The sequence below is a fragment of the Alligator mississippiensis genome, chromosome 3, assembly GCF_030867095.1.
Source record: "Alligator mississippiensis isolate rAllMis1 chromosome 3, rAllMis1, whole genome shotgun sequence".
Classification (NCBI taxonomy): domain Eukaryota; kingdom Metazoa; phylum Chordata; order Crocodylia; family Alligatoridae; genus Alligator; species Alligator mississippiensis.
The window spans coordinates 24,256,130-24,269,019 of record NC_081826.1 but is presented as its reverse complement, the minus strand read 5'-3'; the positions used below and the strand labels follow the sequence as shown (position 1 = coordinate 24,269,019).

General features: G+C 44.8%; 1 protein-coding gene across 1 annotated transcript in view; it reads right to left on the bottom strand.

The window, feature by feature from the left end:
• The window catches only part of EXT1 (exostosin glycosyltransferase 1), a 246,426-nt gene that overhangs the window by 33,894 nt on the left and 199,642 nt on the right, over positions 1 to 12,890 (bottom strand). The window contains exons 2-3 of the mRNA XM_006272156.4: positions 3,485 to 3,578; positions 80 to 187 (exon numbers count right to left, since the gene is read on the bottom strand). Coding sequence (XP_006272218.2) covers positions 80 to 187; positions 3,485 to 3,578 — 202 coding nt within the window. The remainder of the gene's footprint in view (positions 1 to 79; positions 188 to 3,484; positions 3,579 to 12,890) is intronic.

The following is a 12,890-nucleotide window of genomic DNA, read 5'->3' as shown; positions in this document are numbered from 1 at the left end:
TGGATTCATCTTCCCTGCAACTTTAGACAGTGGCAGCAATAATCAACTGATTTGCTGAAGGCCATAATCTTTTTCTTACCTGTAATAACAATCTCTCATCCCCAATGACGGCAGCTTGATTCCAATCAATCACTTCGGAAAATGGCAATTCCCATCCATTGCTGAGCATAACTGGGACACAGGCAGCCTACACACAGAATTACTGCATACGTTAGAAGATGAGATGTGCACGTGATCATGCAAACTTTGATGCCCATGTACACATGGAATTACTGCAGAAGTAGTAATGCAGGAGTACACATAGCATTTTCTGCAGAAGGTAGCACCAATACCACCCAGAATTTCAGTTGCTGTTCATCTCTAATTTGGTTTGATTCAGTGTTATACGATGCAACTCATGTCTTACCAGCTTCAAATCAGCTAAGATTTCGTATCTTTTATTTGTTACTGGTGCAGCGTAACCACTTGGGATGTGGAACACATTTATCTAAAGGCCAGTAAGCAATGTACAGTTGCTGCTGTATAAATAAATCACTGCCACCATGTGGTCAGCTGGATCAGAACATCAGACTTGGACAAAAGTCTTTTGGGCTAAGTACAGACAGTCCAAAAGCCCGAGGCTGAATCAATTCAATCTTCGCAGGTTAGTCTGAGCTATGTAGACTGAATCATTAAGCAAGTGAACAGACATTCACTTTTGATTCCAGAAATGCAGCTGTGTGGGGGGGGGGGGGGGGTGCTAGAGCACGCTTTCCCGCTTGGCTGAAGCAGACAACCTAAGCCAAGGCTAGCCTGCCCACCCTGTGAGGGGGTGTTTGTGGGGGAGGTCCAAAGCATTCTGGGATGCTGGGGGACTGTGAGTTAACTGGAATCTGGAGGTTATCTGGGACAAAAGTACAATAAACTGATGTAACCTAAATTAGTTAAGTCTGATACTACATTCATCCAGGTTCATCTTAAACTGGTTTTAGCCATTCTGAATGTGGTTTACATGCACTGAACTTCTGTTGCGTTACAGATTTGAACTGGTTTCTGATCACTTATACCAGTTTGTGTAATTTCTGTCCCTAGCCTTGAAGACAATGGCAAGACTCTTAACTGATTTCAGGGGATTTGGATCAGGCTCTTGTTTTAACTCGGTTTCTTCTGGACCAAGCCAAGCTTAACTGAATTACATCAAGATGGTGAGGCCATTTTACAGTCTGAATAGACAAGTGTTACCAAGGACAGGGGCAGAAGTTGCTCAAACTGGTTTAAGTCATCAGATTTACAGATTTAAACCTGTAACAGAATAAAAGTTCAGTGCACATAAGCCAGTTTCAAAATGGCTGAAACTGGTTTAAGATAAACCTGGTTAAATGTAGCATCAGACTTAACTGATTTAGGTCAAAGTGGCTTACGAAACTTCTGTCCCAGTCCCCTTCCTGGTTCAGGTTAAATCCCAGTCCCGCAGCACCCCAGCATGCTTTGCAGCCCTGGGCTGGGCCGTGCTGTGTCCTCCAGGGGGGAGGGCTGGTTCTGTCCCTCTGCTCCCTGGCCGGTTTGCTGGCCTCACTGGCTGACTTGCTCTTCCCGCCAGCAAACCCAGGCTGGGGTCTGAGGCCAGGGAGGGAGGTTAAAGACCTTTTCCCCCCACTTAAACTTACTGCTGGTTATGACTGTGGACTACAAATCCCAGGGGCACCTGGAAGCAGGAAAGGAAGTGATGAGCAAACCTGCAGAATCCTGTTGCTATGATTCTTAACTGCAAATCCCAGAGACCTCGGGGGCAGCAGGAAGAGGAAGTGAACACACAGCCAGAAAGCCGTGCTCTAGTGCTCCCTGGCTTCTGGCCTGAGCCACTGTAGGCATGTGGCTGCATTTCCCAAATCAAAGGTAAATGTCTGTCCAGTTGTTTTTCAATTTAATCTCTGCAGTGTAGACTAACCTGCAAAGACTGAATTGATTCAGCCTTGGCTTTCTGACTGTCTGTACTTAGCTTAAAAGGGCAGATGGAAACAACGGTGCAGAGAACTCACATGATACAAGGAAGATTACAGAATGAGGTAGCACCAGAACTACCATCAACCCTTCTGAATACCAGGCCAATGCCATATACACTAAACCGCAGATTTCCCTAGCATTTAGAAACCTTTTAGCTCTACTCATTACTGCAGGGACAGGCAATTATTTTGGGTGGAGGGCCGCTTACCCGGTTTTGGCAAGCTGTCGAGGGCCGCATGGGTAGCTCCACCCCTTGACAGGTGTCCCATCCCTTGACAGGTGCCCCCCACCCTGGTCGCCATCTTGGGACCAATATCTCAGAGCCAGCACCAGTGGGGCCCTGAGTGGGGTGCAGGCTTGCAGGGGTCTGTGGAGCCAGGCTGGACTGTACCAGCAGGGAGACGGGGAAGCTAGCCTGGCTCCATAGAGCCCCTGCTGGCCGGGACCCCTATACTCCTGCCACCCTGCTCTGAGCCCTACCAGTGCTGGCCCCGGGACACTGATGTGGACTCCATGCTCCCACTCACTCTCACTGCCCCCCAGCCCTGCAGTACAGGCGGGGGGCAGAGTGCAGCCCCATCCCCCTGCTCCCCAGCAGGGAATGAGCTGGTGCTGAACGCGGGGGAAAAGCGGCCCCCTCCCACACCCCATGACCAGCACTTTCTGCTGCAGCCACTCACAGCCTGCACAGGGCTGTCCTGAGCAGGCACAGGCAACCCCACGTGGGCTGTGAGCGGCTGCAGTGCAGGGCACTGGCCATGGGGCAGGCGAGAGCCTCTTTTCCCCGTGCTCAGCACCAGAGGAAAGCTGCCCCCGCGCTTGCTGCACTGGGCAGTGTTTGCCACCGCCGCCTCTGTGCTGCCCAGTGTGTATTTTGCCCACCCCTGCATTACTGCTACCTAAGAAAGGGACATCTTTTTCACTGCAGGATTTTCCAGCAATGGAGGGAATTTAGGGAGTCCTGCCTCTGAGACACAACAGAACAATATTTTGAAACTGCAGATAAGAGCCCATTTGAATTTCCTTCTTGCTGTGTCATTTCCAGTTAGGACTTAGAAGAACTGAGCCTTCATCTGCATGTTCAATATGAAGCACAGCAAGATAAACAATGTATAGGCAAGTTTGCTTTGGCTGAATGAAAACAATAAGCTACCCTTATTGCCCCAGGGCTTGCTAGAGGAGGTCAGAGTCTCCATTGGGAATCCAGCCTCACAGCTTGACAAAACACTGCTCTGAACTCATCCAACTTCACATACTCTTCCATGACCAGGGAAACCCTCCTCCTGGAGGTAACATAATTCAATCTTCAGATGAGCTCAGGGCTCATAACCTCCTGGGAAGAAGCTGCCAATTGCTCTAGAAGCATGAATAAAGGCTTTTGCAAAGTGGATTACTATCCACTAGGGAAATTAGACACATTCCCCTCCTCCCCACTTCCTTGATATTGCAAGTTTGATATTGAATTCCACCCAGCATCAAAGTTTTAAACCCCAGCACTTACCTGCAAGGCTTCCAGAAACCTGAAGGATCCAAGCCTGCGGCCACGGGGAACCAAACAGAAAGTGGCATTGTGCAGCATTTCACGATAATCATACCTAATGGGAACAGGAGAGAGAGAAAATTCAATTAATGATGAAACCTGGAGTCTTGTGCATGACAACACAAACAGCTGCAGATGTACATCTGGATAAAATTAGCTCTGATCAAGCTCACATCTGTATGCTCAACATGTTAAATAGCTTCCCATGTGTGTGTACTTACATGTTTGCATGTGGTTTTTCCTTCTCTTCTCCTCCCCCCTCTCCCCCCATCTTTATTTATAATTTGAAGGCAATCAAAATGGGAAAGTATTTAAAATTGTCATAGGAAGAGAGGGCTTTGGGCCACACCACAGACAATGAACAAAAGGATTCTGCCTTAAGAATCATCCGCTTTATTATGAATCTTTTAACTGTATTATTATATATAGATAAAACTGATGGCTGTTCTTCTGATAGATCTTTGGGACACTTCTGTGCTTGGCAGACATTAAGACCAATCAACTTCACAAAAATGGAGTGTCAAGGCCCCACCATCAGGGAACCATATGCCCCCATTTGCTCACCTCTGAGTAAGAACATTCAGCTAACCAATACAAATCGTTCCTATTCAATAATAGTGGTTATAGTGATTTACACTCAGTGACTGTGATAGCAGGGTATTGGTGGGGAGAAGGAGACAGGGAAACATCAGCTTAAAAAAAAAGCATAGAAACACATTTGGACAATTAACCATATAGCTCCATTGACCCCTGTTCCTCAAAATTAAAGCGTTAAGCTAGATGTTACTGTTTTTGTTCTGATTCCATCAATCACTTCAAAGCCATTTACCAAAAACACACATCAAATTCTAACAGTTTCAAGCCAGTTATTAGCTAATTGTACTTCTGGCAAACCTATGGAACTGTAAATGGCACTGACCCTGCCAGCCTGCTGGGGCCAAGACAAAAGGATCAAGATTAAATATCCCTCATTTCTCAGGAGTTCCATCGACACTGAAGACAGGTGTTACTTTGACAGTAACTTGTGGCACTGAAATTTTCTAACACTAATAATCTAATTTAATCATAGCCTGCAGGCATTGGAAATTTCTTGGTATGCATATAGAAAGAGGGTATATACACATATAAGTCCAGATCTACTTTTATATTCTCACACAGGCCAGACAGATGGGAGTAAGCCAATTTTCAATTATAAGCCCCGTCATTAGGAAGAGACATCTTGTGAAGCCCCATTTGCTTAAACAAGCGTGTACAGCTAATTTGCACAAGAAAAGGTCACTGTGAATGGATTAAGATTATCTCCACTGAGAGTAAAATAAAAACCATCGTTGCATTAATTAAAACTACAAAACAGACTTCAAAGTGGAAAATTTTTTAACAGGTCTCCAGTTTGGTTAAATAAAAAATGTATGTTCCCCCTGAGTGGCAGCATTTTTTTTTTCTTAACATGGAATATGGATTGGCAACTAAGTCCCAGTTTGGCAGCTTGCAGTGATGCAACACACAAAGGAATATGTTAAGAAGCTGGAATAAAAAAAAAGTTCAGTTTTCACATACCGAGAAATCTAAAGCTCATCATTTTTAGTGTATATCATATGACAGGAAAGTTTAATAAACACCAAAAATAGAATATTTCCGTAGGGCTAGAATATGCCAGTCATATATCTCCATCATTAGTTAGCTAAAAAATGTTAAATCCTGTTAATACCCTGGATTGCAACAAGACCTGGAAAATGTCAATGGCAGAGCTGCAATGGGAAAAGAAAAAAAAGAGAGGACTTGAGAAAATTAAAAGCAAGTCCCTGGTAAAAGAGCAATTTTTTGCATTAGGTACCTTTTTATGACTGATTGGTTGTTAGGGAGGAAGGTTTTCAAAAGCACAAAAAAGAGTTAAGTGATATCTTCCACAGAAAACCAGCGGGCACCTAATTCCCATTTGTGTGTTTGAAAAAGCTGCCCCGTGATGTATTGTTCAGACCATGAGAAGTACGGTCATCCAGTAATTTATCTGCAAGATATTTACACACACAGAGGGCTTCACCCTAACCTTGCTGTATGTGGGCAACATTTCTGCTCGCTTCCAGAAATACTCCCCAAATATGACCTGAGCCAAACCAGAGCAAAGAACCATCCATCAGCAAGAGTCATACTACAGTTAATGAATTGAACTAGAGCAAGGGTGGGCAAAATACGGCCCCCGGGCAACATCCAGCCCACCAAGGGATTTTGTCCAGCCCACAGCAGGTCCTTCAGCCCTGCCCAGCCCAGGCATGGGAGGCAGTCTGGGCTGTGGCACATGAGGCTGGTCCTGCCCGCCCGTCCCACTCCCACATCCTCCCAGCCCACCTGGGGCCCCATCCCATCAGCTCGGCTGTGAGCCCTGCTTGTGTGGGTCCCAGCCAGTTTGCCTGGAGACCCCAGGATCACCGGGCAGTAACAGTGCAGCGCTGGGGCCTGGGGTGGAGCCGCGATCCATTCCCTGCATGTCCCTGTCCATGGACCAGGCACCCATTGTGGGGGCATGTGGGGAGTGAATTTCAGCTCTGTCCCAAGCCCCAGTCCTACGCTGTCATGGCCACGTAATCCTGATCCCAGCCCTGGCCCCAATCCCAGCTGTCTATCCCGCTCCCGGACGCTGCTCCCCACCCACTCAGCCTCATCCCATCCACCCAGCCAAGCACAGGGGCCACTTAGGAAGTTTTGGTGAGCAGGGTACGGGTGCTGACCCAGCCCCTGACAGCCACTAAAACTCCTTAAGTAGCCCTCTGGTCAAAATAATTGCCCACCCCTGAAGTACAGGTTCTTCTCATGACTAAATTTCACTGTGATTACAAGTTAAATGTTTTAAGGTGACTCAGTACAGTCCTTGATACCAGCAGTAAAGGAGCAATTCCCAATTTAATATACCTAAAGTAACCTCTGTGATTATGAGATCCATTCTTTGATGTCTTCAAATGTGGTAGGTTAAGTTTTGCCCCCATTTGTTCTCATGAAATGCTGAAGGCAATGTGGATTCACTGATTTAATGAAAAGAGCATATGGCCCCATATCTTTTAACCTGGACTGCGTAATAAATTATATACCACACACCATACACATACAATACTGATGATACGGCCTTGGGCAGGGAGTTGGATTAGATGACCTCTGGAGGTCCTTCCTAGCCGTACTTCTCTATGATTCTATGAATTCCTATGCAGACGTCTCAAACATATATTTAAAACCTGAGACACCATGATAGTGAGAACATTTAAAGGCAGGCTCCTCTGCAGCCTTTAGCAATTCCTGTGTTTTCTTCACCTTGTTATGTATCATTTAGAGACGACTGATTTAAGAAAATGTGATGTGATAAATTAACCCAGTCCATAGACTATATGCTGAACAAAAGGCCTCGTGTTAACTGCATAGTATTGCTAGAAATGTTAGGTGCAGTTTCAGAAGCTGAAAGGAAATAAAAACAGCAATAACAATAACTATGAAAGAATGAATATATATGAATGTGGCCAAACCATAGTGTTGAAAATGTGCTTAGTGGGAGCCGTGACACACGCACTTATGTGCCTGCTGGAACCTATTTGAAAGTGCGAGGTGATTCATCAGGTGCCCTTTCTGTTCGGTACAGACTCGAGTTATTGCCTCCTGCACAACAGACCACAGAACAACAGACATCAAAATGTTTCCACTGGAGAGGCAGGGGGTTCTTGTGTATTGACAAAAAAAACACAGGATTTCTGCTTCAGACATGGGCACAAGCACCTCTTTTCTACCTGACAAGGGAAAAGAGGCAAATGCTATGCAGGATGCAAAGCACAGCTCATGTGTTTTGTGGGGGAGGAAAGTTTATCTGTCTCTTTCCCAAGGAGGGGAAGAAATAATATTGTCACCTAAAAATCTCAGGTGTTGCACAGGAGAGCACTTCTACACATAGGCGACTGGTAGGGAGGACACGGGGGGAGGCACTGGCTGACACTGATGCCAGCATCTGCAGGCAGTTGCTGCTTGCCACCCTACCGCCCACAAACTGTGCCCCCCCAGTCTCAGGAGGCACCAGTCACCCATGCTTCTACATGTATAAGTTAAGAACATGCACTAAGTGTTTGCAGAACTGGGACCTGAAATTAATTCTTCACCAGAAAGGCAGAATTGTAGAAACTGGAACTGGAAAAGACCCATCAAAAGAACCAGTTAATCATCTGTCTGGTGCAGGATACTTCCACATTCACCACAACCAACCACAGATAATTTTGCAATGTTCACTGCAACATTACTGTAGCTTCCTCACAATTTATTTAATGAGGACGTATTTATCTAATGAGAATGGAGAAATGCTGCTATCCTTATTTTGGACGAGGAACTGAGGCACAGAGGCTAGGGACAGAAGTTACACATAAATCAGTTTAAGTGATCAGAAACTAGTTTAAACCTGCAACAGAACAGATGTTCAGTGAACATAAACCAGTATCAAAATGGCTGAAACTGGTTTAAGATAAACCTGGTTGAATATAATATCAGACTTAACTGATCTGGGTCAAACCAGTTTATAAAACTTCTGTCCCAGACCCCTTCCTAGTTCAAGTTAAATCACAGTCCCCCAGCATACTTTCCAACCCTGGGCTGGGCTGTGCTGTCTGCTCCAGCAGAGAAGGGTTGGGGTGGGGAGGGAGGCAGGGACTGCCCCCCCCCCCGGCAAACCCCAGCTGGGGTCTGGGGCCAGGGGGTGGGGGTTAAACCCACCTTCCCCCAAGTACAGAGCTGCCCTGCTGCTAAACTTACTGAAACTTACTGCTGGCTGCGACTGTGGACTACGAATGCCAGAGGCACCTTGAAGCAAGAAGAGGAAGTGATGAGCAACCATGCAGAGTCTTGTTGTTGTGATTCTGGACTGCAAATCCCAGAGACCTCAGGGGCAGCAGGAAGAGCAATCAAAAACACAGCCCATGCTGGCTGTGTGCCAGAGAGCTGTGCTCTAGTGCCCCCTGGCTTCAACCACTGCAGGCATGTGGCTGCATTTCCTGAATCAAAAGTGAATGCGTGTCCAGTTGTTTCCCAGTTTAATCTCTGCAGTTTAGACTAACCTGCAAAGACTAAATAGATTCAGCCTCAGGCTTGTTGACTGTCTGTACTTAGCCAGAGAAACTAAATGACTTGTTTAGGGCCAGATGTATAACATATCAATGGCCAGCCAGGAGCTGGCTGAAGACTCAGGCCTTTGCAGTTCTGGGGGCAAAACTTCAACTGGGATCAACTGTGGCAGCTCCACTGAAGTCTATGGTCTCCCTTACTAATATTACCACCAAATCCACAGAACATAAGTACCCTAACATGCTCAGGCTTGCATTCTCCTGCCTGCCCTTGGGGCAGGCTGCCACAGTTCAATAGCCATCTTCCTTAAGGAAAATTCTGGCCTAAAATGACAGAAATTTGCTTCCTCCAACAAGAAGTGAGCCGATGAGTTCACTGTGGGAAGGAAAATGCACATACGGGTAGGAGAGCCACCCTGGGAATCGTTAGTAAAAGATGTTTGCATCTCTTCATTCAGAAAAATCTCAGTACAGAAAAGGAAAAAAATGCACCCAGACAGGTTCCCTTCCTTACTGATGATTAACAGATGTTGTGTTACCCTTTGAAATTTTAACCTCACAAGTTTCACACAACAAACTTAACTCTTATCCTTCCAGGACAACAGCAGATATAATCATCAAAAGGACCCCTCCTCGGATATGGTGATTTCTGATCACCTGGATTCTTTGGAATCTGAAAGGTAGCCGTGTGCTTTGCCAACTGGCATTCAGAGTTTTGGGCCCCATTCAACGGATCAGCAAGAGTTTGGCGGAGTAGGCAATCCAGGCTGAGCTAAAACAGTTACTTTTTCTTAATGGCTTATTATATGAAGCTTGAAGTTAACATATGCTGTAAGTGATGCTCTTGGCATTATCTTCAAGATGTCTTGATTAAGTACTGTTTGGATGGGATGATAGTTTGATGCTTTTCAAAGCTGAAAATGCTTATCCATTTAACAGCCATCTCTAATCACAGTGAGGTGTTGGTAGAACGTAATGTGTGTGTCTATCAATAAATATCTTTAGGAACTGGGAAGAGGTTCTTTCAGATAAGTCTTTTTCCTGGCAAAGGTCAGGTTTACTGGCATTCAGAATTGCATTAAAGGAACCAGTACTGTTCAAGGACTTTGGGAAGTCTGAGGATGTTTTAACTTTGTACTTCAGTGGTTTCTGTAAACGTGGAGTTCCACCTACTCCTAAACACCCTTTCAGTTCTCCATGTAGCCAGGTGACTTCTGTTTACCCAGCCAAGTCATTTTTAATGCATTTATGACTGAAATAGTGGAGAGCCAGCCGACAGTTTTCACATAGCAAGCTTTCAGTCCAGGCTGTATTCCTTACCCTATCCTTCTATTTTGTGGCTAGTACGTGCGTGGGCAGTTCTTAGTTATTACTGTTATTTAGGTGTTACATTCTTTCTGTAGCTAATGGTTAAGTACAGTATTGCCAGTTAATCTTCAGGGCTGTGCTTGTGGGAACACTTTTGGAGAGGGAGAGGAAGAGAGACAGAGAGAGAAGTCTTCCATTTTGCTTCGAAGATATCTATTTCCAGGTTGCTCTCAGCTTTGGCTTTCATAGCCAAGTAATTGTGGCTGAGGGGGGCCACGTTTATTATTCACATTTGTGTGCTCCTTCACGTGGGGTCATAACTTATTGCTGCCAATTTTATAGATGGCTCAGATTGTGCCTCACTTGTGCCATTAAAAAGCTTTAGCACACAAAAGGCATATGCTTTTCAATTGGCGGTTGCATTTTTAAAACAAAAAACCCTGACAGATTTAACCCAATGCTCACATACCTCCATAAGAAGCAGCAGAGTGTTTTATTAATTTTCAGCCTTTCTTCTATAATGATTAAATGCACCACGTTCACAGCTAATACCTTTTTAGGCAGCATAAACAAATCGCTTTATTTGTAATCAATTCTAATTTATTCACACTTTAATTGAAATATCCCCTCCCTGCTACCACCCATTGCTGAGAAAACATGGATGGCCCCATCTATCATGCAGGTGTAAACACTAAACCGCTGTGTGGGCAATTATCAGAAGGAGAAATGCCGCTCAGCAGAACCCTCCTGTAATTTCAACTTCTTGATCCAACACATTGCTTTCCCCCCTCTCCCCCATTTGAAGTGCCGAGCTTGTCAATCAGCACTTGGATTAGACGGCTGCTTCAAATTCCTGGGTCACCATTATCCCAACCAGTCCGAGCAGTCTGCAGAGGCTCTGCAGTGACTAATCAGCCATGCCATGCATTCTTTCTTAGAGCTTAAGCATTTCCCCTTGTCACTGCATTTAAGAGATTATAAACTACCCTGGGAACCATTTTCACTATTAATCATTAGTACAACTATTTTTCTTTTTCTTTTTTTTTTACTTAAACTTTTGTCTTTTTCAGCAGCTCCTGCTTCCTTTTTCAAGGCCGGGGCTATTTCCGTCTAGACAGGCAAATGAGTCCAGTTAATCATGTAATTATCAGCATATAGCATATTAATGCTTTGCAAGTACATGGCACCTTCCATCTAGGAACTGCAAAGCAACGTGCAGATCCTCACGTCGTCCTCAGGACATTCTGATGGCATGGCATCAGCATTTCCATTTTGCAGATGGAAACACCAAGATGCAGAGTGACCTGCCTTATATCACACAACAGATCACTGGCACAAGAACTGTGGAGAGAACTCAGGAACCTTGACACCAGTTCCACGACCTGCCAATTAGCCAAGCAGTTCTCCCCCTCCTCTCCCACCTGGTTATTTAACGCACATTGCAATACCCACCTTTTAAATTCTACCTGTAAAACTCATCTGAAAGTACAGAAGACGACCCCAAGATAAATAAGAGAGGGCTTGGCCCAGCAATATATATATATATTAAAAGTGCCACACACAATCTTTCAGTGGATGCAGGAGCTCATCATTGGCAGAGCTTGCAGTCACGGCAGTATGAGCACATGCCGCTGGGTGGGATGGGATGCCAAACAGGACCAGAATTATTTTTTCTGTTCCAAGCCAAAAACTGCTTTGGCATCCCACCAAATATGTCCAGTGCTCCCTCCCCAGTCTACAAGCCCCATGGAAGGACACATCCTCCAGAAGGGGCACCTGGAGCAGTGAAAGGTGTTACAACAAAAACAGTTACTAAAACCTCACAATACTGTGAGGCTAAATGACAGAGTGTTTCTCAGTTTTCCAGTATTTTAAGTTTCAGCTGTTAACCAATCAGCCAGTTTTCAGCATATGAATTCTTAATGCAGATGGCTCTGAACTACTGGCTGGAGATCCTGAAGAGAAAGCCATTCTGTCACATGGAATGCCTTGTTGCTTGGTTTCCATTAAGGTATCTTGGCTTTTAATAAACTGTCAAGTAAAACTTGGCATGGAAAACACAAAGTGAGTAACTGTCTTTGTAGAAAACCTGACAACTCAGCTGTGTGTCAGACAGAGAGCAGCGTAATAGCGAGCTCTGAAGGCTAATGCATCTAACTTGGAAGGGTGCCGTTACCGCAGACTGCTTGCGTTGGGATTAAGGCTGTGCAATGTTTAGGGATGATCTTATTGGGAGTTAACAGGCTATTGGCTGACAGTTCATTTCCCTCTCCACAAGTGTTGGTTCTGGAATTAGAAAAAGTTTGGAGGTGCAAAAACATAATTGGAAAACTTTTTTTTCTCTGCTTAAAGGGCTAATTGATTTCACAGGTGTTTAATTATCATTTGCTGTGAGATAATACCTTGTAGTGCCATAAAAAATGGATTTAATTTTCGAGTGCTTGCAAAACCACTGCTAAAGCCAAGTTAGAGCTAAAGCTAGATAATTATTCTATAAATCAAATACACTGCCTTCTTTCTTTGAAATTTTTAATACTCGGCTATAATGATATCTGACGACCTTGAAACTAACATAAAAAGGATTTTCTTGCCAAGTGCTGAAAGGCAGCCATTGGAGTATTTCATTCAGTCTGGTTCATTAATGTAGAATCAGCCAGCCATAGTGAACCTAGCTGCAGAATCCCCATATATGCCAAGGTGTAAGTGTAGTAGTAGAGCACATAAAGACCCTGTATTCTCAGCAGAGCCATGACTGCTAAGAGCAGCTGAATCCTACGCAGGCAGGCAAGCTGGATCTGACAAACACTACAAAATGACAAATCGTCTCTGCTCTTTCCTAGACCTGACATGGGAAATGAAGCTTTGGAAACTCTGAACAACTAATTTCAAGGTGAAAATATTTTCCATCTTTTTATGCTGAAAATATTACAGTGTCTGAATCCTCTCTCTCCTCAAAAAAGGCCATTTTAACGGGGGAA